General features: G+C 43.5%; 1 protein-coding gene across 1 annotated transcript in view; it reads left to right on the plus strand.

The window, feature by feature from the left end:
- Positions 1–26,334, plus strand: part of PTGR1 (prostaglandin reductase 1) — a 74,034-nt gene that overhangs the window by 26,743 nt on the left and 20,957 nt on the right. The window contains 5 exon segments of the mRNA XM_060300628.1: positions 20,610–20,725; positions 22,111–22,156; positions 23,656–23,703; positions 24,328–24,380; positions 24,383–24,494. Of these exon segments, the coding sequence (XP_060156611.1) occupies positions 20,620–20,725; positions 22,111–22,156; positions 23,656–23,703; positions 24,328–24,380; positions 24,383–24,494 (365 nt within the window). The 5' untranslated portion in view covers positions 20,610–20,619.

Below are 26,334 nucleotides of genomic sequence, written 5' to 3' on the forward strand. Positions count from 1 at the left end.
TAAATTCTTTTAAGAAAATGGAACAAAATAAAGTTAAAAATATAGTATGGGGCTTCCCTGGTGGCGCAGTGGTTGAGAGTCCACCTGCCGATGCAGGGGACGCGGGTTTGTGCCCCGGTCTGGGAAGATCCCACGGCTGAGCGGCTGGGCCCATGAGCCATGGCCGCTGGGCCTGCGCGTCCGGAGCCTGTGCTCCGCAACGGGAGAGGCCACAACAGTGAGAGGCCCGCGTACAGCAAAAAAAAAAAAAAAGACAATCCATATGGCTGGGATGGGGGTGGAGCTGGGGGATGAGGAGTGGAGGGGATGAAACTGGAAAAAGCCAGATTATGAGGGGTCATTTTGTTCCATGTTGAAGAAATTGCTATTTATCCTAAGAGCAATGGAGAGCCAGCGTAGAGTTTTTAAGTAATAAAGTGACACCTTAAGATTTGCATTTCAGAACAATTACTCTGCCGGAGAAAACGAGCTGGGAGATATCAGGAAGATCGTTATGAGACAGTTATAAGAGTCCAAGTAGAGTTGCTACAGGTGTGTTTCAAGATAGTAGCATTGAGAATGGAGAAAAGTTGAGACGCATTTATGAAGCAAAATGGGTAGTATTTAATCATTGGTTGTGGAGGAGTGAAGGAGAGCACTGAGTCCTGATGACACTAAGGTTTCTAGATTATGAAATCAGGTGCCATTCCTGAAATAAGTAACACAAACTTACAGTGTAAGATGATGCATTCATTGATACGTGTTGTGTTTTGAGATGCCAGCCATCTCCACATCAGATCATGTTGTTTCCATACTTGAAACATTTGACGATTCTCATTGAACCTTGTCTCCCATGAGGTTCTTCAGCTACGCAGGTTTCCCAGTCCACTTCCTTTGTGCACACTCCTCCTATAGAAGCTCATTGCTGCCTGTTCAGGGCTCTCCTTCCCAAACAGAAGGAGTTCCCATGCTGCCTGGAGATAAAGGAAATTTTCTACATTACAAATTTGGTCATGTTACTCTTACCCAACTTCACCCTCAGATTAGAGTTCAAATACCTTAACGTGGCTTTCAGAATTCCATAACAACCTAGGGTCTCCCATGCTTTGCTTCTGCCCATACTGGTCCCTCTCCCTAAAATATCATCCCTCTTCCACTTCAAGGCCTTCCAACCTGCTATAACCTACCAGACCTAGCCTAAGCATCTCCTCTCTTTGGACTCTTCCCTTCCCAGGCTTTAGTCCCAGAGCCGATTTAGAGCTCCGTAGTCAAGCTAAAACTAACGTAGGGAAGGCTCACTTCAAAGCAGACAGAACTTTAGTCCGTGGCTGTTATGAATTTATTGCCTCTGAGCTGCAAAGCCCATCATCCCTTGCCCCAGGGAACGGCACTCTGCAGACTGCATTTGCCTGTTGCCAGCTGGCTGGATGTTAAACTCTGCCAGTAGAGGGTGCTTGAAGCACACTGCAAGGTTGGAAAAGGAAACGGGGACTTTTTTTTTTTCCTCAAGTAAACAGGTCTATGTGCAGATTTCTCTGTGTGGCATCAGTTTTCTTTGCCACCACATTGATGATGACTCCTGTTGTGGGTCGAATTGTGTCTCCCCAAAAAGATATGTTCAAGTCCTAACCTCTGGTACCAGTGAATGTGACTTTATTTGGAAACAGGGTCTTTGCAGATGTAATCAGTTAAAATGAAGTCACTGAATCCAGCGACCTTATAAGAGGAGAAAACAGAGACGTGCACACAGGGAAGACAACCATGTGAAGCCAGAAGAAGAAATTGGAGTTATGCTCCCACAAGGCAGGGAGCACCGAGGATTGCCAGCAACCACTAAACGCTAGGAGAGAGGCGTGGAAGAGATTCTCCCTCAGAGGTCCCAAGAGGACCCAACCCTGCCAACACCTTGATTTCAGACTTATAATCTCTAGAACTGTGAAACAAAAGTGTGTGTACACTTTAAAATGGCTAAGGTGGTAGATTTTATGTTTACACATAACAGAAAATTTTAAAAATAGTAAATACAAAGGGTAGCCACTACCCCTGTGACTGAGGGAAATGGAAATAAATAAGGAACTAAGAAACGCAGAGGAGGCTCTTGCCCCAAGTCTGAGATTATTTTTTTTTGTTGTAGAAAAATATACATAACAAAATTTACCATCTGAACCAGTGTATGTATGTATGTATTTATGTTGATGTATAATTGACATGCAGTATTACATTAGTTTCAGGCATACCATTTTAAAGTGAGTGTACGACCCAGTGGCATGAAGTACTTTCACAAAGTTGTGCAACCATCACCACGATCTAGTTTCAGAAACTTTCATCACTCCAGAAGGAAATCCTGTACCTACAAAGCACACATTTACTACTTCTTTCCTCTATACCCCTTAGAGTTCTCTTTTACCCCTTTTGGTTATTAACCATGACCAGCATCATCAAGGAGGATGCCTAAGCTGGGGTTAGAACTCTGAGAGAAGGTAAGACAAACTAGATGGCAACCAGGGAGGACCACAGAAGGGCCAGGCCAGGTAAGAGTCAGATGATAGACTAGTCATGGGGGTGCTACATCCTGGACAGAATTACCCTACTCAGAGAGGTGGACGATGTGTTTGAAAAGTGCTGACCTGCTCAGGTTTCATTTCATCTCTCTCATTGTAGAAAACTCCATGAAACAGAATCTAGAATAAAATATTAGGAAAACCACCAAATAGATAGTAAGTTGAAAACATGGATGGGATGCAAAAGTTCCTAGAAATACATAAAATGCCAAAAGTGATGCTTGTATAAACATTAAGGAAAAAGTCATCAGACTGTCATCAGACTGTTGATGACTGAAAAAGTCATCAGACTGTTCTCCTGAAAAGAACGAATTGTTACAAAAACAAATAGACAACTTTCAAAACCTGCCTACTCGTTTTATGAAGTTAGTGTAATATAGATTCCAAAACCAAGATGAGGGTAATACAAGAAAATAATAACAGCTAATTGAATCCAACAGTATTTGTAAAAAGCCCTACATCTTGATCCAATAGGAATGGATGTACTGTTAACTGCAGCCACAGGGCTATCCCATTTGTCATGTTTTCCCCACAACCCTTTTTTTTAAAAATTTGGTTGTGCTGGGTCTTAGTTGCAGCAGATGGGCTCCTTCCTTGTGGCTCACGGGCTCCTTAGTTGTGGCTTGCGGCTCCTTAGTTGTGTCTTGAGGGCTCCTTAGTTGTGGCATGCGAACTCTTAGTTGCAGCATGCATGTGGGATCCAGTTCCCTGACCAGGGATAGAACCCGGGCCCCCTGCATTGGGAGCATGGAGTCTTAACCACTGAGCCACCAGGGAAGTCTCTTTCCCCACAACCGTTGTCCACAGAGCAGAACTACTTCTTTCCTGACTTTCTTTCCCAAGTCTGTACTAGAAGAAGCAGGGAGGCTTATCAATCACTGGTTCATTTCATACTAGAACCCGGGGAATGGGGTTTAAGAGCTATTACCTCCTGTGGCTCAACTGCTCAGGTAAAAACACATTCAATAAATCAAAAAAACCCTAACACAATTAGGGTTGTGTTGACCAATATTAAATTATTTAAGCAATAACATCTGAAACCAAAACATCCTTATTATCTAATCTCTGGCCTTTGGCTCTATTTATTTTAGTCCAAATTTCAAGATTAGATGAGCAAACATGGGATTTTGAGATGTAACCTATACATTCTATTCCTTATTTATCTCTTCCTTGGATTTCTTTATAAAAGGAGAAACGATGGCATAGTAAACAGTGATTTCCTCACAGACGATCTCTAGTCAAATGACCTCAGTGAGTTAGTAGACTTATAGCCTAAAACAGAGTTCATGATTAGCAACTTGATCACAGCTGAATTTTGGATTCTGGTAACTGAGATTGACCTCTACAGCATTTCTAAGTTTTGATAAACAGTATTGGAAAGTCATGTGGAATACAATTAATTTTCTAGTATCAATATGGACTTGAAACTTCCATAAACTTAATTTTATTTCATTTGACGTTAACTTGTCACAGACTAAGCACACATACTTATTCCAAAATAGAAGTCTCTATTAACAGTAACATTTGCAGATTTGCAAGTGCACTCGCAACTAATTCACACACATTGCAGGAAGTCTCAAAATCTTTCTTTTCCAAATGAAGAAAAAAATGCTCAATGCATATATAATTTAAAAATAAAATCACAGATTCAAAAGCTATCACAACTTGAGTATGTTGGTGACTTTTAACAATACAACACCAAAAGCACAATCCATGAAAGACACGATTGATAAGTTGGACTTCATTAAAATTTAAAAACTTCTGCTTTGTGAAAGACAGTGTTGAGAGAATGAGAAGACAAGCCACAAACTGGGAGAAAGTATTTGCAAAAGACGCATCTGATAAAGAACTGTTAGCCAAAATATACAGAGAACTCTTAAAACTCAACAATGAGAAAATGAAAGACCTGATTAAAAGATGGGCCAAAAAGCTTAAGAGACACCTCAACAAGGAAGATATACAGATGGCAAATAAACATATGAAAAGATGTGCCACATCGTATGTCATCAGGGAAATGCAAATTGAAACAACGAGATACCACTACACACCTACTAGAATGGCTAAAATCCGGAGCACCGACAGCACCAAACGCTGAGGGGGCTGGGCAGCCGTGGGAGCTCTCGCTCGCTGCTGGCGGCAGCGCGAAAACGTGCAGTCACTCCGGAAGGCAGCTTGGCATTTTCTTATGAAACTAAACATACTCTTACCTTACACTCCAGCAATTGCGCTCCCTGGTATTTACCCAGAGGAGTTCAAAATGTGTCCACACAAAAACTTGCATGTGGATGCTTGTAGCAGCTTATTCATAACTGCCCAAACTTGGAAGCACTAAGTTTGTCCTTCAGTAAGTGAATGGATAAATGTGGTACATCCAGGCGATGGAATAATATTCAGGGTTAAAAAGAAGTGAGCTATCAAGCCATGAAAAGACATGAAGGAAGCTTAAATGCATATTACTAAGTGAAAGAAACCAATTTGGAAAGGCTGCAGACTGTATGATTCCAACTATATGACATTCTGGAAAAGGCAAAACTATGGAGACAGCAAAAAAAAAAAAAAAAATCAGTGGTTGTCAGGGGTTGGGAGAAGGAGGGATGAATAGACAAAGAACAGAGGATTTTTAGGGCAGTGAAAATACTCTGTATGATATTATAATGATGGATACATGTCATTATACATTTGTCCAAACAAATAGAATGTTATACAGGAATGAATGGATGAGCCCTAGTGTAAACTATGGACTTTGGGTGATTCGGGTTGTGTCACTGTAGATTCATCAGTTGTAACCAATGTCCCACTCTGGTGAGGGGATGTTGATAATGAGGGAGGCTGTGCATGTGGGGGAAAGGGGTGTATGGGAACTTGCTGTACCTTCCCCCCCTCAATTTTGTTGTGAACCTAAAACTGCTCTAAAAAATTGTCTGTAAATAAACACTAAGGCCATAATGCCTTAGCATTCAATAGATACTTTTTTTTTTTTTTTGCGGTACACGGGCCTCTCACTGCTGTGGCCTCTCCTGTTGAGAAGCGCAGGCTCCAGACGCACAGGCTCAGTGGGCATGGCTTATGGGCCCAGCCGCTCCGCGGCATGTGGGATCTTCCCAGACTGGGACACGAACCCGTGTCCCCTGCATCAGCAGGCAGACTCTCAACCACTGCGCCACCAGGGAAGCCCAAGGCTCCAGTACTCTTAACGGTGACCCATTCCCACAACCATTCCTCTGTGTGCTGGGATTTACCATGAGTCCAGCTTCTCTTGAATAACATTCTCTTGTTATCTATTCTGTGCCCTCATTGAATTTGGCGTGCCAAAGAATGGTAAAAGACAGAGTAGATGCACTGGGTCCAAAGGGCCTTGGCCTGATGACTTGCATCCTTTGAAAGAACCCAAGTAGCTGTCCTCCAGCTTTAGACTTGGTCATGTGTAAATTGCGGTGGGAGAACCAGGCAGTGTCCACCACTTGGATTTTCTCTCTGGAGCTAGTACCAGTCATCATTTTTCTAATAGTGGTTGCCCCTCCAGAGGGTCTCCCTTCTTGGTGGCCTATATTCTCTTAGGAATGAGTCAGTCATCAAGATGTCAGTGGTGCTGAGTGGGTTGAGGAAGTAACAGGGGCAAAACTATAGTTGCTATGAAATAAGGTGTTCTGGAGGAAGACGCTGGGAATTGTGCATCGTATGCTGGAATGGTGAGGAAGGGGTCAACTGAGATCCTGGGGGAAGTTCAGAAATGCAAATTCTCTTCAAACCTTCTGCAGCTCTACCATTTGGCCACTGATTAGTGGTTTTGAATAATGGCCAGGTGGATTTAGATTCCAAAGGTCATTAATAGTACCCTTCAAACCAGAAGATAAGACGGGGGCCATGGTTGCATGGGGGAGCAGCTGGATGGTGCCGAGGTTGTGCAATAAGAAAACTATGAATTGGATCCTTTCAAATATTCATTTAGAGATGGGAGTGAAAAATGAAATTACTTTTTCTTTTGGCCACGTGGCTCATGGGGTCTTAGTTCCCTGACCAGGGATGGAACCCGGGCCCTTGGCCATGAAAGCACAGAGTCCTAACTACTGGACCACCAGGGAATTCCCTGAAATTACTTTTTAATTACTTTAATTAAATTACTTTTGGTTGACAAATTGCACTTCTTTAAACATGACTGCATGCTTCTGAACACTGTAATTGTCAAGAACTGTGAAAGGGCTGAGATTTTTAACCTTCCTTTTGCCTGCCACACAGACGCTCGTAGAAGACTCAAAACTCCTGGGTCAGAGACAAAGGACTTTATTACTTACGGCACAGCAAGCAGCATGAGGTTCATGTTCATGTTGGTTTCCTCTTGCCACCCCTAAGTTCTCAGGGGAAAGACAGAGGGGCCCATGTGAATGCCATGCTTGCAGAGGATTTGCATCACAGCTGAGGAGCTCTGAGCTCAGGGAGCCCAAATCTTGATAATAGACATTTCCACCAAAGGGAGACATTATTGCACTAGAAAGAAAACAAAACTGCCCCCTGCTCTGGAGGGAGACCCTGTATCTTCCAAGGCTGTTTGCTATACAAACATCTTGGAGAAAATAGTCCAGAACAAAGGTGGTCAGTGCCTCTGTTCCCAGGACATGCAGAAACATGGAGAATTGTCTCCCAACAAAAATAATAGTAGCTACACTCCTATAGCTTACTGTGCATTAAGAGCAGTTCTAAGTGCTTTGCTGCTTTATATACATTATCTCACTTAATCCTCACAATAACTCTGTGAGGTTATCCTCATTTCACAGATGAGAACATTGAATTTTATAATGATACAGAATTATACAGTCATGGAAATGATACAGAAATAGACAGTCATGGAAAGGGCATGATGTTTATTTTTAACAAGCCCCAAAGATTATTCTGATAGACACCAAACCTTAAGAATCACTAATTTAAAAGATAAGCATCACCTTTTTAATTCCATTCACTATTTAACAAAACTTTTTACTCTTCTCTATATTTATGCTTACCTAATAAAGCCAAGAATTTTATTTCCTTTTATTTAAAACATAGGATTTGGAGTTCTTACTGTGTAAGGAAGACAGAATCAAAAAGGAAAAAAGCATAGATTGTTTGCAATAAAAATGTTTAAAGAAAGTCCAAGCTTTTTTTTTTTCTTTACGGTACGCGGGCCTCTCACTGCCGTGGTCTCCCCCGCTGCGGAGCCACTCAGGCTCAGCGGCCATGGCCCGCGGGCCCAGCCGCTCCGCGGCATGCTGGATCCTCCCGGACCGGGGCATGAACCCACGTCCCCTGCATCGGCAGGCGGACTCCCAACCACTGCGCCACCAGGGAAGCCCTAGAAAGTCCAAGCTTTGAAAGGACTGGCTCACTATATTAACAAACACAACATGTATTTAAATGAAAAGAAAATCACAAGATTGCCAACATTCCCAAGTTTACACTCAGTATGTTCCTAGTGGAAAAATATTTTTTCTCACATGATTGTGATAGCCCTGAATGTTGCAAATCTGCGAAAGGTCAGCATTGAAAATGCTGCGGATGGATTTATGTCAGGGAGTGAGTATATAGCTTACAGGAAAAACTCAAGGTTCATTTATTTTGGCACTAAAAGTATGCAGGGCGAAAAAGAAGTTTGCAGGGTGATGACTCTGGGTTTTTGTTTGCTTGTTTGTTTACAGTTCAGAGCTTTCTTTACTGGATTGAGAAACGTGGTGTGCATCTTTCCCCACAATGGTGGCGTGGCAAGGTGTCATTTGCATCCATGTATCTTTGGGAAGGGTTCCTTCTCCCAGATTCGTTAATTTAAACCATCTGTCTAAACTATCTGTTTTTACTTATTTTTTCTTTCGAAGTCAATGTACTTTCATATTTTTTACAGTAATTACACAAGTTAATTAGACTGAGCAGCCTCCTCCTAGCAGGAGTCAGATGGCACACCCACCCAAAGGGCAGTGTGCAGGGAAAAAGGAAACCAACAGGGCCTGGGAAGACCCCTTGGGCCCAAAGGTGTCAGGGGAGGGAGGTGTGCCACGGGCTGCCTGAAGGAACTGTGGCTTTTGTTAGAAGGACACAGCCAGTCCGAAGTGACCTATAGGGAGAATCAACACCAGACCGGCCCAAACCAAGCAGAAGCTTAGGGAAGGGGGCTGGATTTGTGAGAAGCAGGGTGGAGAGTGGATCTGGAGGGCAAATGGAGAAAATCTAAATAGGGTCAGCTTCCTGCCTCTCCTTGAAAGTGGGTGTTTTTTGTTGTCTTTTTTTTTTAATAAATGTATTTATTTATTTTTGGCTGTGTTGGGTCTTTGTTGCTGCACGCGGGCTTTCTCTGGTTGCGGCAAGCGGGGGCTACTCTTCATTGTGGTGCGCGGGCTTCTCATTGCCGTGGCTTCTCATTGCCGTGGCTTCTCTTGTTGCCATGCGTGGGCTTTCTCTAGTTGAAGTGAGCAGGGGCTACTCTTTGTTGTAGTGCGCGGGCTTCTCATTGCCGTGGCTTCTCTTGTTGCGAAGCACGGGCTCTAGGCACACAGGCTTCAGTAGTTGTGGCACGTAGGCTCAGTAGTTGTGGCTCACGGGCTCTAGAGTGCAGGCTCAGTGGTTGTGGCGCACAGACTTAGTTGCTCCACGGCATGTGGGATCTTCCCAGACCAGGGCTCGAACCCATGTCCCCTGCATTGGCAGACAGATTCTTAACCACTGCGCCACCAGGGAAGTCCCAAAAGTGGGTGTTTTTGACTGCTTATTCCTATCACAAAGCACTTTGGTCCCTATATTAATAATTATAAACAATTATTTATACAGCCCTTTGAAGTTGGAGATTGTTTCCATGTACCTTGTGTCACAACTCTGTCAGGGACAAGAATATGTATGTATGATCCTGAGAAGAGATGTGACTTACCCAAAGGTACAAAGCAGGTAAGAGGCCAGGCCAGCCTTTAGATCAGATCTTCTGCTCTTCCCACCCAGAGACAAATGCCTGTGGGTCTTTCTGCACAGTCTTCAATAAGAAAAGTAAACATTGTTTTCATATACTCACCACTTAAAATAAGCAAATGAAGAAGACAAGGGTGATTTTTTAAAAAATCTTTAGTTAATATTAACCAAACAATAACGAATGAATTCCTGATTGATTCCCTAAATGAATTTCTTTCCTAGAAAATTGCCATGTCAGAGACTGATACAGAGAGTTTCTGCTCGAACTTGACTAGGACTGCATGGAGGCGCCCAATTTAAATTATCTTTCTTTCATTCAGCAAATGCACAAAAATACTGCACTGGTTTATGTTATTTTTAATGTTATAATAAGAAAACAAATTGTTACTGTATAATTTATGAGTTCTGTATCATTAGTAACTTCAACCTGAATAACAAGAGCATTCTAAAAATAATTTGCCTTCACCCAAAGTTCTTTTGGTTTAAACAGATTTAAAAAGCTTTGGGACAGATTTTATTCTATGATAATGAGAAGCTAGGGCAGATTTGAAATGTCTCTGAATCCTGCCTCCTTGCCTTCCAAAATTTGGGGGAATTTCTTTTCTTTTTTCCTTCCTCTTTTTGACTCCTTTCTTCCATCCCTCCTTCCTTCCATCCCTCTCTACCTCCCTTCTCCCTTCCTTCCTTCCTTCCTTCCTTATATCTACTCTGGGAAATAAGTTTTCCTGTGTTTCAGGTGCATACATCAAAGAGTCCCACTGAAAGGTGATCTGTAGTAATCTATATAATAGTAAGTCTATAATCTGTATTTTCTAGTTATTTGAAGGAAAATTTGAAACAGGTTTGCTGTTGTCCTGTTTCTCTCACACTTCCCTCTTGAATCTCTTTATCAATTTGTCTGTGTTTTCTTTTGGGGAGTGTTCTAATCCTTGGCGGTTAAAACTGCCTTAAAGGAACCCTCCTACACTGTTGGTAGGAATGTAAATTGGTGCAGCCACTATGGAGAACAGTATGGAGGTTCCTTAAAAAACTAAAAATAGAGCTACCATATGATCCAGTAGTCCCACTTCTGGGCATATATCCAGAGAACACAATAATTTGAAAAGATTCATGAACCCCAATGTTCATTGCACCACTATTTACAATAGCCAAGACATGGAAGCAACCTAAAGGTCCATTGACAGATGAATGGATAAAGATGATGTGGTACATATATACAATAGAATGTTACTCAGCCACAAAAAAGAATGAAATAATGCCATTTGCAGCAACATGGATGGACCTAGAGATTATCATACTAAGTGAAGTCAGACAGAGAAAGACAAATATATGATATCACTTACATGTGGAATCTAAAAAAAATGATACAAGTGAACTTATTTACAAAACAGAAACAGACTCACAGAAGACAAACTTATGGTTACCAAAGGGGAATTGTGGGGTGGGAGGAGGGATAAATTAGGAGGTTGGGATTAACATATGCACACTACTATATATAAAATAGATAATCAACAAGGACCTACTATACGGCACAAGGAAATCTACTCAATACTCTGTAATAACCTATATGGGAAAAGAATCTGAAAAAAAAAATATATATATATATATGGATAACTGAATCACTTTCCTGTACACCTGAAACTAACACAACTTTGTAAATCAACTATACTCCAATATAAAATTTTAAAAAACTAAAAAAAATAGTAATATACAAACTAAAAAAAAAGTGTTAAATACATACAATGAAATATTATTCAACCTTAAAAAAAGAAATCCTGTTACATAATACAACATGGATAAACCTTGAGAACATTACTCTTAAGTGAAGTAAGCTAGTCACAAAAAGACAAATACTGTATGATGTCACTTGTATAAGCCATCTCAAGCAGTCAAACTCATAGAAATAGACAATAGAATTGTGGATGCCAGGGTTTGGGGGTGGGGGAGAGGGGAATGGGGAGTTGTTCAGTAGGTACAGAGTTTCAGTTTTCCAAGATGAAAAAGTCCTAGAGATCTGTTACACAATAATGTGAACTATACACTTAAAAATGGTTAGAATAGTAAATTTTGTTACATTTTTCACAGCAAATTTTTAAAATGTAAAAAACATTCTTAGCTTGCAAACCATACAAAAATAGTAGGCTGGGGGACTTCCCTGGTGGTCCAGTTGTTAAGACTCCCCACTTCCACTGCAGGGGGCACGGGTTCAATCCCTGGTCAGGGAACTAAGATCCTGCATGCTTCACAGTGCAGCCAAAAAAGCAAAAACAGTAGGCTGGATTTGACCAGAGGGCCATATGTACTTTGCCAACTCTTGATCTAATCTGTAGGGCATATTCAAATTTCACAGTTGTTTCAATCATGCCCTTTATAGCTATCCTTTTGCCCCCAGCCCAATCCAGTTTCCTGCACTGCATTTAATTGTCATGTCTCTTTAGTCTCCTATAATCTAGAAAATCAATTCCTCAGTTTTCCCTTGACTTCAGCCTGGACACTTTTGAAGATTACCGGCTAGTTATTTTATAGAAGGTCCTACAATTGGAGTTGGTCTGATATTGCCTCATAATGAAATCCATGTTATGCATTTCTATCAGGATACCACAGAAATGATGTTGTGTGCTCGACACACAATAGAAAGCACAGATAATGTCCGTTTGCCTCAACACTGATGTTGACTTTGAACGGTTATCTGTCCTGTTATTCTACTGTAAAGTGACCTTTTCCCCTTTAATAAATAACTTGTGAAGAGATACTTTTAGACTTATTCTAGTCCTCCTCAAACTTTCACCTGCTTATCTAGCTTCCATGATTTTTGCCTGAATCAATTATTAATACAGTGGTTGCAAAATGGTGACATTCTAATTCCATCTTTCCACCCACATTTATTAGTTGGTATTCTATTGTAAGGAAGATCTTTTCCTTATCTCTACATTTATGAACTCATGGTAACTTATTTTATGGGTGATAAAATATGTTAATTACATTAACATATAATTGTTATTGTTAATCATATGGGCGCTAATATGTTAATTTTAAATTTGGGGGGGAGGATATACATTTTTGCCTATAATAACGTCTGTGGGGTTTTTTAATTTTATTTATTTTTTTAATTAACATATAGTTGATTTACAAAGTTGTGCCAACCTCGGCTGTACAGCAAAGTGACTCAGTTATACACATACATTCTTTTTGAATGTTCTTTTCCATTATGGTTTATCACAGGATATTGACTATAGTTCCCTGTGCTATACAGTAGGACCCTGTTGTTTAGCCATTCTTTGAATTTGTTTTGATGTTCAACTTGTCTTAGATTTGGCCTATTGCAGCTCCTTTAAGAGGGTTTCTATGTCCTTTTGACATGACCCCTATCCTTTTGTGTCCCCATCATATTTTACATACTTTCTTACTTGTACAAAATGATGTTTCAGGTTCATCTTTTATTTTCTCTGCCCCAGTCCCAGCACCTGCCATCATGAGGCAGAAAGAAGACTGCCATAGAATTGCATCAGACCTTAGCCAAGTGGATAGGAGGATGGCAGAGGGACTAAGAGGGAAAGCCAGGATGAGAGAGTGACATCCCAAGATGTTCAGTGTCTTTGGAAGCGAGCAGAACCCTGCAGGGACCCTCCCAAGTACAAAGGCCCCTCCATGTCCCCTGCCTCTTGTTTGTAGAAAAGCTGAAATCTCCCAGGCCTCCCTGAGTCCTAAATGAGCAGGCTCAAACAGTTAATGATGAGGACAGTAGAATCACAGAATTCTTCAGTGTCTGATGCACGTTCTGGAGTCATTTTACAGATACTATAACTGCCACCGGAGGGGAAAAGCTAACTGCATGATGACCAGACTGCAGCCATGACATACGCTGCTCCATCTTGAGCAGTACTGAATGTATGGCTAGCACAATTCCAGGAACTGGCCTCAAGAGAATGGGATTAACACTACTGCTCATAATAATCTATAGCTTTGTGGGCATCAAAGTAATTGTAGCTTGTTCTGCCCATATATGTAAGCGGGCAACTAAAATTTTCAGCAAAGGGATGCTACAGACCCATGTCAACATTTTCCACTCTAAGAATACAGTGCCGTATGTCAGCATGAAGAAGTTACAGAAGACGGACCTTTGCCCATAATCCTGTAGAAATGGAATCATGTTCTGACAAGTGGGGATTTGTAAGCAGCTTTTGGCAGGAAAGAGCTCCCTGCAGGAGGCCCCTTTTGTCTCTTTAGCAAAACTATATTGTAGCTAACCTTTAACCAGTCACCCCATGCTCTACTCATCTCCAGCCCAAGCACACCTTTCAAATGTTTTGATCACATTATACCTTGCCAAACTTTCTTTCCATAGTTCTTTCCATAGATCAAAGAAGTAGAAATGAATAATAAGTAATTAACAGATGACCAGCTCTCTTCCCCAGCTTCACCTTCAGTAATCTCACAAACAAACTCTGTGAACAGATAGCATAAAAAGAAAGATCACGAGGAGGCAACAAGCCTGCATGCAGTGGGAGATGGCTATGAGTCTGATCCCCTATCTCAGTGACTGAGATTACTTCCCTTTTTCCCTTTAGACACTTTCATGGCCAAGCAGAGTCTTCAGAGTTGGTTTTGAGACATGAGCCCACCTTCTCCCCAGATTGCCCAGTTTTCTGATTAAAGCAACTTTCCTTTCTACCAACAGTTGCCTCTTGAATATTGGCTTTTGAGCAGCAAGCAGCCGAACCTGAGTTTGGTAACATATTTGCATGTCTCAAATAACATTATTGGGCTTCCCTGGTGGCGCAGTGGTTGAGAGTCCGCCTGCCGATGCAGGGGACGCGGGTTCGTGCCCCGGTCCGGGAAGATCCCACATGCCGCGGGGCAGCTGGACCCGTGAGCCATGGCCGCTGAGCCTGTGCGTCCGGAGCCTGTGCTCTGCAGCGGGAGAGGCCACAGCAGTGAGAGGCCCACGTACCACAAAAAATAAAAAAAAATTTAAAAATAAATAAAATAAAATAACATTATTGGGACTTCCCTGGTGGTCCAGTGAGTAAGACTCTGCTCTCCCAATGCAGGGGCCCCAGGTTTAAACCCCAGTCAGGGAACTGATCCCACATGCCTGCCGCAGCTAAGAGTTTGCATGCAGCAACTAAGAAGTCTGCATGCCACAACCGAGAAGTCCACATGCTGCAACTAAAAGATCCCACGTGCTGCAACTAAGAGCTGGCACAGCCAAAATAAATAAATATTTTAAAAAGGAAAAAGAATAAAATAACATTACTAATCATAGTTTACAGATATCCCATAAGTATGACCTTTCCTAAATTTGCTCTTACCTATTAGAGGAATCTGTCTTGCCTGTATTGGAAAGTAAAACAGAACAGTGAAAAGTATGGGGCTTTGGAGCTTGTTAACTCAGATTCAAATCTCAACCCTGCGACTGACTAACAATGTGATTGTGTCTAAGTTATTTTACTTCTTAGAACTTCAGTTTCCTTAGGCTCTGAGGAAGATAATAAGAACAAGTGCTTCCCTGAAGTGTTATAAGGACAAGAAATGCTAGGTACCAAGCTCTTCTCTAGGATAAGGCTCACAGTTGGTGCTGCACCAATGTATCTCCTAGTACTGTGGGAAGAGGCATAATCATCCTCCCCTGAAATGCAGTGTCTTACATGTATTAAGGGGCTCTTTCAATCATGAGAATAATATTACTACCCAGTTTTATAATTATTTCCCAAGCATTACCTTACCAGGCCAATGCAATGGAAGTTGTAGAGAAGGAAGAGGAGATGAGTGTCTATTCTGAAAGTGCGTTGCCATAGAAAAACGTCAGAAGGAATCCTCCCCAGAGAACAAGGACTTTTGCTTCTTACACTGTATGCATCTGTAGTGTCTGAATTATTTGACAAGATGCATCCTCTTATTACTTCTGTGATTGTATTTAACAGTGAATTGTTCCCTCAGCTAGCTAGATCAGAGCTCTCTGAACCCTAAGGCTGGAGGACTGAACTGAATTTGGTTTTGTCTCAGAGCAAAGTAAGGGAAAATGCTCTCCCTTGACCTTTTCCCCACATTCTAATTCTGTCTGTGATGACTTAACAACCATGACTTAGCTTAATCACCATGACTTGGCAAATTTCAGTGATTAAGCCTGACAGAGTCACAATGACTGGGATCCTGTTTGACCTGGTGTGGCCAAATCTTATCCATACCTTCTATTTGAAATCAAGTGGGTAAATGTATTTTTTTTTTAAAAAAACAAATAAACAAAAAATGAGTAAATGTTTGAGGGATACTTTGTTCCAGGCACTTTATTGCTATAATTCTTATTGCTTTCCAAAGACTTTTCACACCAGTGATTTTGTTAACACTTCCAGTGTCCAATAACAAAGAGTGTCTTTCTCATCTCTGATTCTCTGATATACCTGAAACATGCTTTGTTCACAGCTCAATATTTTTAAATATTTAATTTTTAAAAAGTCATTATAGAGAAGAGAGGAAGGAAGATGTTTAGGGGGCTTGCTACTTGCCAGTCCTTTATGTCCCATGTCACACAATCTTTACAACAATCCTGTTTAACAGTGTAGTGGACATGACAGATGTTTCCCTAAAATCCACTCCACATATGCCACATACGCCAGGTAAGCTTTGGAAACACACCTCACAGGCAGAGGGGACTTCCTGACCAATTGCCATGATATTCCTCTCTTCATCTGGAAGAAGGATGGACTTCATCAATTCTCACCAGGGAACCAGGGAGGCACAGGCTCACCTGCTGCATTTGCAGGGGGTCAGGGCTGGATTCAGTGGTTCCAGAAACCCAAACTACGGTGGCTTAAAAAGCACTTTGTTTTCATGTAACAAGGAGTCCAAAGAAGGAAGTCCAGGGCTCATGCAACTACTTAGGAAACCAGACATCTTTTCCCTTTCTCTACTGCCACCTGTCGTGAGTGGCTCCATGGTCACAAAATGTTTGTTGCACCACTGGGCAGCATCTCCACATTTCAGGCAGGAAGAAGGGCAAAGGACAAAAAATGCATGTCTATTGAGTTTCTCCCTTTTTATTTTAATTGGGAAACAATAAGTTTCCTAAAAGCCCTACCCATTAGATTTCTGCTTGTCTCATTGACCAGAACTATGTCAAAATCCCAGCTACAAAGGAGCCTGGAAGCAGAGTTCTTTAACTGGGTACACAGCTACCCTAGACAAAATTGGGGTATGTATGTAGGAAGGACAAAGAGGATATTGGATATTGGACAGGCAACCAACATGGTCTGCCACTGGATATACCAGGCATGAAATCTTTTTCAAAGTCTTTATATCTGGCTCTCTGCCATTAAGTGTACATACTTATTACTTTGGTTACTTTGCAATATTTCTGTTAGAGAATAGAGGAAACCATACATTTTCTGAGCCCCAAATGGGAAAGCATATGTTGCAACTGGATGTCACCACTTGGGCCAATGTCTCAGATAAAAAGAGGGAAGCAGGTTGTCTTGTGTCCATGGCACTGGACTGTAGCAAAACCTCTCTCTACCCTCTGCTAAGAAGATGGGGGAGGGGTGTCTTGATTTCCTCACTGCGTATTTCATTTTGGACTGAGGGCCAGAGGGTTGAGTTCTTCATACTCATCAGAGTTTACAGTGTATTATCACCACTGGTCTGCCAAATTCTCTCTCTCCCTCTGTCTCTCATTAATTTATGTGCCTTTAAAAAGCAATCCCCATTCCCTACTCTTCTCCTCCTGATACCATAGGCAACTATTGTGATGTATTTAATATGTAGTTTGTATTTTTTGTAAATTTTCTTGCATAATGTGCACTGAGGGCTCATACTTTTAGTTTATAGAAGTGATATCGGGTCACACACTTCTTTCTGTTCCTCATGCAGCATTGTGTTTTTAGGATCCATCCAGGTTGCTTTATGTCCATCTAACCCAGTGCTTCTGATAGCTGCGTAATACCTCCCAGTGTACATCCACCACACTTAACCCATACACTCTGTTATGAGCTGAATTATGTGCTCCCAAAATTCATGTGTTGAAACCCCAAACCTAGAACCTCAGAATATAATCATTTTTGGAGATAAGAATTTAATGAGGTAATTAAGTTTAAGCGAGATCATATGAGTGGGCTCTAATCCATGTATCTGGAGACAGGGCTTTTTTTAAAAATTTATTTATTTTTGGCTGCTTTGGGTCTTCATTGCTACAGGAAGGCAAGCGGGGGCTACTCTTTGTTGCGGTGGGCTTCTCGTTGCGGTGGCTTCTGTTTGTGGCGGAGCACGGGCTCTAGGCACGCGGGCTTCAGTAGTTGTGGCTCGCAGGCCCTAGAGCACACGCTCAGTAGTTGTGGCACACGGGCTTAGTTGCTCTGCAGCATGTGGCATCTTCCTGGACCAGGGCTCGAACCCACGTCCCCTGCATTGGCAGGCGGATTCTTAACCACTGCGCCACCAGGGAAGTCCCAGGAGACAGGGCTTTCAAAGAGCTGATTAAATCCAACTGAGACTGTTAGGTAAGGTTATAATCCAATATGACTGGTGTCCTTAAAGAAGAGAGAGAGACACCTGGGATGTATGTGCACTGAGAAAAGGCCATGTGAAGACAGAAAGAAGGCCGCCATCTGCAAGCCAAGGGGTAAGGGTTCAGGAAAAACCAAACCTGCCAACACTTTGATCTTGGACTTCCAGCCTCCATAGCCATGAGGAAATAAACGTCTGTTGTTTAAGCCACCGAGTCTATGGTATTTGTTATGGCAGCCCTAGCAATCCAATATACACTCTTTCAGAGACATCCAGATTTCTTTCAACTCCTTTGTGGAAAGTTTTTGAAGCCAGCAAACAATCTTTCCTGCGAATCTGGCAATACTGTATAGCTAACATCTGATATTACTTAACGCTATCCTCTTGGAGTTCTGAATCTTTCACTCAGTGCCTTGTTAAAAAGAATCCTATCCCTGATTTAGATAACCCAGGCCTAAGATTTTCAGTCTGGGAAAATAAAAAAATAAGATGCAGAGTACCAGCTTTAGAATGATCACGTGTTTGTGAAAACGGGGCGGGGGGCGGGGAACCTTCTAAGTGAATATGTCTGAACGACTGTGGAGAAGAGAGGGAAAGGGTCAACACTGGACTGGTAACATCTGTTACCTTTCGGAGAGGGTAATGCAGGAGAAAGGGCAGTGTTCTTTAAACATCTTTGCATTATTTCACTGTTTATATGACCGACCAGGATTGGGCTTGGAGTTGGGGGTATACAATTGAATGACGCAGTCTGGGGTGCCTGGGACTGACTCAGGGCCAGTGGGGAAGTCAAAAGATTGTTACCAGGATCTAGTGTTTATTGAGCTTACCACGCGCCAGTATTAGTCTAAGCACTTGGTGTTAACTCATTTTATTCTTTAAAAAGACTTAATTTTCATAAAGCACTACTCTTATCCCGATCTTGCAGATGGGTCAATTAGGCAGGAAGGGGTTAAGTAGCTCATTCAGAGCTGCACCGTTAGGAAGTGGTGGGCGCAGGCTTGGAACCGAGCCCGGGCACCTTTGCCTTGCGCACACCGCCTCCCTGGATCCACCTTTCCTCCAGGAGTCGGCGGGGAAAGGCCCTACCAAGGGCTGGGTGTTGCAGGGCTGCGGCGGGGTGGGGCGCCCTAGCTGCAGGGGCGCTAACTCCTGCCCGGGAGAGTCTGAGACTCACTGAGTAGGTGAGCCTTGAATTGGTTCTTGCAGGGTAAAGAGGTGTTCATCAGGGAGACTGGGGGCAGGCGGGCACGGGGCCAGCACCCGAGTGCCAGGGTCGGGGCGTGGACGCCGGGCAAGCTGCGGGACTGAGGAGGAGCCCCCCGGCCGCGGCCGCTGGGGGAACCCGCCTTCGTCCCCCTGCTCCCTTTAGGTAATGGAGCCTGCGGACGTTGGTAAGTAAATATCCCCACCCCACAGTTTTAGAATCTAGACTCCCCTGTGGCGGAGCGTTTGCGTGCTGCTCGCCCTCTCCTAGTGCTGAGTAACCTCTGCGTCTTGCCCTCGGAAGAAACTTGGAAGCAGGACGCCCGGGCCGATGCTTCCTGGCCCGTGCAGGTTCTTGGAGAGATCGGAGACGGCTGCCGGAGGGAAGGGCGTGGCCTGGCAGTATTTTGGGTGCCTGGCATAGCTGCCTGCACCTGGGAGGGGGCTGGCGAAGGAACGTGCGGGACTACAAAAGTGGGACAAGTGTGGAAGGAGAAGAAAGGCAGGGGTCGGAATTCATTTAACGGACGGGTATGGGCGCGGCGAGGAGGTGGGATCCGGGGGCGAGTGCGCCTGGGCCGGGCATCCCACCTGGCCCCTTTCCTCTAGCGGGGGGGGCTTGTCCTGATCCTCGCCTGCCTCTGCAGTCGCGCCCTTTCCACGGGTGCTTCTGGACTTATGGCGAGTTCAGAATTCTCAGCGGCTGCCTTTTTTGGGAAAAAAAGACAAGTAGGAACAGGAAGGTTTCGGGTCGAACCACCTCGATCGCTCCAAGCAAAATGCCCTGAGAGCTCAGGGCCGCCTGAATCATCTTCTCTTGGCCTTGTCTGCAGGCAAGTTTAAACCCAAACAGACCCAAATTGATTTCCCCGTTGGTGCCAAAGAAAACTCGCGCCTGAAAATGGGGCTGAGCGCAGCGCCACCCGGCGGCTGTCAGGTGTTCCTGAGACTGCTTGCCTTAGAACGCAGCGCTCTGGCCCTTGGAAAAGATGTGCATGGACGTCGGTTCTTTGTGTTTGATGCTTTTTCTTAGAATTCGCTTCATATGAGGAGAGAAATGGGGTATTTGCACTCCAGGTAGTTGTTCAGTGCCCTAGCGAAACCTTAGCCGTGGCTAGGAAGAATTCGTGTGGGTTAACATTGTTCCTTGCCTTGGAGACTTCTAAGGTAGCCTCAGTTTCCTCTTCTGCACAACTGTGCACTGGCAATGATAATAATACCTATCTTATAGGGAGATTATGAGGGTAAACTGAGATGATAAGTATGACGTGCTTAACACACCAATAGAAACAGTGAATACTACTAAATAAACGTGATTGACGTTAAACGATAATGGTAAAGTTGATGACGGGTAGACCCTGCTGTGTGGCCTCAGTGCAACACTTGGGAGCCATAAGAATCCAGTCACTTCATGGCATTGACTACATGTTCACTGTGTTCTAGGAGCTTCAGGATGGTTCATGCTAAGAGCTGGACCCTGAAGAAACACTTCGTAGGCCACCCTACTAATAGTGACTTTGAATTGAAGACAGTCGAACTCCCACCCTTAAAAAATAGAGGTAAGTCATACTCATTACATTTAAGTTGGAAGAGACTATATCAGTTTGCCTTTGCTGGGTAACTACCTCCACATTTATTGACTTCAAACAACAATCATTTATTAGTTCACAATTCTGTGGGTTGGCAGTTTGGGCTGGGTTAAGTTGGTGGGCCTTGTGTAGGTCTCATCTGGGCTAAATGGTTAACTTAGGATGGTCATCACTCACATGTCATGTTAGCCGGCTTTCTGCTCAGGTGCACGCCTCACTTCTCCTCTCTGTGGCCTCTCTAGCTGGCTGGTTTGAGCTCTTTGTTTTCACTGTGATTTCATAAATCTAGAGCAGCAGGAATTGGCAAGATCCAATATGCAAGCACTTTTCAAACCTCTACTTATATCATCTTTGCTAATATGATGTTCATCAAAGCAAGCCCAGATTCAAGGTATGGCAGTAGACTTCTTGATGGGAGGACGGGAAAGAAGCCCACACACAGGGATGGGTGGTATCTGTGGCCCTTGTGCAAACGGCCACAGAGACCTTTTCAAGGCTGTGTGTGTGAAGCCTCAATGTCAAGTTAGAAGATCCCTCTACTTCCCTTGAAACTTCCCTGAAACGCATGCTTGGGTGCATTGTTCTTCCTGACTTTCGCTAGCCCATGAGGAGTATTTCCTCTCTGTCCCAGTGAGCCCCACGATGACAGTAGGGCAAGAACTGCCTAGCAGCAGTGTGAAGACCTCAGACTATCCCTGTGAGCAGACAATATCCCTGCAGAAATTGAAGGGAGAGAAATGGCGACACATCCCATCACATGTTTGGAGATAAGCTTTGCAGAGCACTTGCTAAAGGGTGTCTTTAAGGGCTATTTTCAGGTAGGTAAGCTTTGAGAAAAGGGCATGCAATCAAGTAGCATGGCAAAGTTATCGATCCCATCTAGGTTGGGATAACCTGGAACTCAGAACCAAAATTCCCGAGGATGGGTGCATGAGGGTCACTCCAGCAAAATGCATGTATTTTTTAATACTAACTGAGGCTGGTAATAAAACCCTATGTGAGCCCTGTAACACAGTGGTTACAGATGTGGCCCTGGTCAAGATACTTAACCTAAGCTTAAATAAAATGGAAACAATAATTGTTCAGAACATCGTGTGAAATAATCTATGTAAAGCATGGAGTGAGTGCTGAGTAAACAAACATAATTTTAAATTTTATTTAAAAATTTAAAAAATAATTTTTACTTCTATTAACTGGACTGAGCCCAAGGTGAGAGCTCTTCTTGGCTCTTCAGTAGGAAGCACAGATGAGAGGGCAACCCTGAAGCAGAGAGATTGTCTGTGTTTATTTAGAAGGCCAGAGACGAGGCATCAGGCCAGGGTTTCTAATTGCCTGTGGAATGCTTTATTTTGTAGAGGTCCTGCTGGAAGCTTTGTTCTTCACTGTGGATCCTTATATGAGGTATTATTTTCCTCCAGAAAATTCTTATGTTGTGCACTGGACTCTAGTTTGACATGGTCAATCTTTTAAAATATCCAGCTGATTCAAGACACTATGGCTTCCCCGTTTCTCCCAGAAGGATGTCAGTGATGGGATTCACGGATGCTCATCTTTTTCAGGCGAAAGTCTGAGCGGAGCAGTGAGGGATTACACTGGCCCCTTTACTTTACAACCATCCCCTATCTTCATGTGCGCAATTTACCTCTCATTGGTCACCAGAATTCCTTCCCAAAAACTTAAAAGAAGAAAGAAGCCAAGCTCGAATTTCTCCATTTCACTACTGGCAAATAATTTGGGTAGAGAAAGACGCTAAGACTAAAATTAGGTTTTCTTGCCTTTCCTTTACCTATATTCTTTTAATTTAGGTAATCTGCAGTCGACTCAAACGTGTGTACTCAGTAAACAGTTCAGGGAGAGGAGAGAATACACGCTTTCACTGGCCACTGACTCAGTAACTTTTTGCCTAGGTAAACAATGCAGCCATCATTCTTTTAAATAATTTTTTTCATAGTTGATGGTAGAGATTAAAATCTAAAGTGAGGGCTTCCCTGGTGGCGCAGTGGTTGAGAGTCCGCCTGCTGAGGCAGGGGACACGGGTTCGTGCCCCGGTCCGGGAAGATCCCACATGCCGCGGAGCGGCTAGGCCCATGAGCCGTGGCCGCTGAGCTTGCGCGTCCGGAGCCTGTGCCCCGCAACGGGAGAGGCCAAAACAGTGAGAGGCCCGAGTACCGCAAAAAAAAAAAAAAAATCTAAAGTGAAAAATATGTTTCCAAATGTTAACTAGCATCCCTTTTTGTGTATCTAGTGTTTTGGGTAACAAGTACCCAGTGGTACCTGGCTTATGTTTTTTTGTTTTGTTTTTTTTTTATTAATTTTTATTGGAGTATAGTTGCTTTACAATGTTGTGTTAGCTTCTACTGCACAGCAAAACGAATCAGCCATACATATACATATACCCCCTCCCTTTTGGGTTTCCCTCCCATTTAGGACACCAGAGTGCATTAAGTACAGTTCCCTGTGCTATACAGTATGTTCCCATCAGTTGTCTCTTTTACACATAGTATCAATAGTATGTATGTGTCAATCCCAATATCCTAATTTCTCCCACCCCCCCGCTTTCCCCCTTGGTATCCATACGTTTGTTCTCTACATGTGTCTCTATTTCTGCTTTTCAAATAAGGTCATCTATACCATTTTTCTAGATTCCACATATATGCGTTAATATACGATATTTATTTTTCTCTTTCTGACTTACTTCACTCTGTATGACACTCTCTAGGTCCATCCACATCTCTACAAATGACCCAGTTTTGTTCCTTTTTATGGTTGAGCAATATTCCATTGTATATATGTACCACATCTTCTTTATCCATTCCTCTGTTGATAGACATTTAGGTTGCTTCCAACAGTGGGGGTGGAAGGCAGGTTGCATTGGGTTATCAAGTGAATGGGAAGTGAAGAAATTTGGCTGTTAAAAGAAGAGAGAGAGGGGCTTCCCTGGTGGCGCAGTGGTTGAGAGTCCGCCTGCCGATGCAGGGGACATGGGTTCGTGCCCCGGTCTGGGAGGATCCCACATGCCGCGGAGCGGCGGGGCCCGTGAGCCATGGCCGCTGGGCCGGCGCGTCCGGAGCCTGTGCTCCGCAGTGGGAGAGGCCACAGCAGTGAGAGGCCCGTGTAACGCAAAAAAAAAACAAACAAACAAAAAAAAAAAAAAAGGAGAGAGAGAGACAAGGTACAGATAGGATGAGATTGTAAGAAAGGGACAGTAAGAGAGGAGAATGTTGAGGATTCAAAAGAGAGGAAGGGCTAAGAAATGGAGGGTAGCCTCTGAAGAAGAGAAGAGGCTGATGTCCAGATCACCTCGAGCCAGAGGATGAACACCTCTTGCTTAGAGAGAAGAGTGAGTGACGACAGGGACAGATGCTGGACCAGTCGAGAATTCCTCTCTGAGGGCCCATATTTTTCCTTGAGGAGGAGACACCAATGGCTAAGAATTCAGATGGAGAGATGTGGTAGGGTATTAAATCACGGAACATGAAACTCAATACCCCTTTGTGACCACTAACCATGCAGCATCGGACTCACTTGAAAGGAAAGGGGTTTCCCGTATCTGAATGTGCTGTCTCTTTCAGGGTTGTGGAAGGTAAGAACTCAGCCTTCCCAACAGGAACAACTGTAGTGGCTCCTTCGGCTGGACGGCGCACTCCATTTCTGATGGGAAAAACCTGGAAGAGCTGCTTGCAGAGTGGCCGGACACGTTACCACTGTCTTTGGCTCTGGGAATGGTTGGCATGCCCAGGTGAGTTTCATGGGTTTATTTCACTCATTTGAATCCCTGATATCCTGGTTTTCCAAAATGGTTGGTCCAGAACTTGATCAACGAGAAGAGACTCGAGACGTTCTAGGCTCAGGGACTGATTAGAAAGGATGATGGGACTAAGAAGGGAAGAAGAGGGGCTAGAGTTAGCCTTGGGACTGAAGGAGAGAGAGGGGAAATCAGGTACAAAGAGAAAGTGCTGGTGAGGGGCAGCATGGGAGGGAGAGGAAGCACAGTCCCTCTCAAGCCTCTGGCAAACGGTGTGACACGAAGAAACCAGCTCCTTCTGTCCCTGGAAAGGTCTTGGCTTCACCCCTCACTCATGTCTGCCTCCATTTCAGAGTTTAAAAAGGGAAAAGGAGTTCAGTGTACCTTGGCCTTTCTGTACTGTCTCTGATACCTCACCTCCTTTCCACATCTGAGTTTCCAGAGGTGTCAGGGGATCTGAAGTTCAAATACCTGAGATGAATCACAGTGTAGTTGTACCGTCAGTGTGGTGCAGGTTTAAAACACTCAAGTGTCTCTTGGCCTTATCCCTCAGGAAGACTCCTGGTCAGTTCATCCTGTGTCTGCCCTCCAGGGCCCAGCTGCACTTTGCACCTCAAGTTTTCCTCTCATGTCCTGGAGAAGCAAGGTCACCTGAATTCCCTTTGAAGTCCCCCAAATTTTCCTAGCCTGGAAAGTTTCTCTAAGTAATTTCTCCAGGTTGTGTGATCCTTTTCTTTCTTCATTCCTTCTTCCCACCCTTCCTCCCTCTTTCTTTTCACCCTTTGAAGGACTTCTAAAGAATGAAACGGAAATATATATATCCCCAAATGATCAGCCTCCAGCAAAACCAGTCCCTCACCCCCCAAGTTCATATAACACACAGGATTTGAGCTCCTCAGCATTGCCACAGCCAAGAGACAACATTGTGAAATTAGAGGATGCTTAAGGCAGTAAATAGAATGACAGCCCTTTCCGGTCTGTCCTGCCTGCCTGTACCCTCTACCAGTGAGAGCTCTTCCTCTCCCACCTTGTTATCCCACCCATCCTTCTCTAAATGGTGAGCTGGGGGTAGGAGCACGGGGGTGAAGGCGGACATGGGGAAACCAAGGAGCCAGTTTCCCATGACTTAGCTGGAGAGAAAGTAATTGGTAAAACATTAGGAGATTTGAATTCTAAAAATAGAGGATAATCTATTCATTTGTGGGTATATTTCTCATTCGCCCGTTTCAAGCCCCTAAGGAGTATGCTTCTACTCCAGGTAATCAGCTTCATACCAGTGGTTCTCAAAGATTGAGGGGGAGGGGTTACATATGCCATGTTTCTAGCCTCCATGAGCAACACACCACCAATTCTTTGACAATTCCTGCCATTATGCGCCCTTACCAGTGGGATGGGTCAACCCTTCCAGAATGCTGGAACTTCTGCTATAAACTATAAAAGAAGTTGAACTTTGAAACCTAGGGTCTTTCAGCTGTCCAGGCTCCAAAGATTTAACATCCTCCCAAAGTATCGCATTATTTCCTTCTGTAGGATCTCTGTCTTCTTGTTAAGCTGGAAGAGTTCAAGTGTTTTGCTCTCCAACCTGTTGATTCTATCCAGTCCCCCTTCGTCCAAAGCATACCTTTCATTTTCCCTCTAGGATTTCTTTACTGCTGGCTTCTTCATCCTATCTCCATTTTACTTTTAAAAGGAGGTGATGTTTGGGAAAGACCTTGTACATCTTAGGTCAGTATGTCTAACTGAAAGCCGATTTTGCAAACATCTAGACGGGAGATTGGGGGAGGGGGTGTACGGGCTGTCATGGGTGGAATGACCCAATCTGAAAATGTACCTT

Source organism: Globicephala melas, chromosome 6, assembly GCF_963455315.2.
Source record: "Globicephala melas chromosome 6, mGloMel1.2, whole genome shotgun sequence".
In the NCBI taxonomy this organism is placed as follows: Eukaryota; Metazoa; Chordata; class Mammalia; order Artiodactyla; family Delphinidae; genus Globicephala; species Globicephala melas.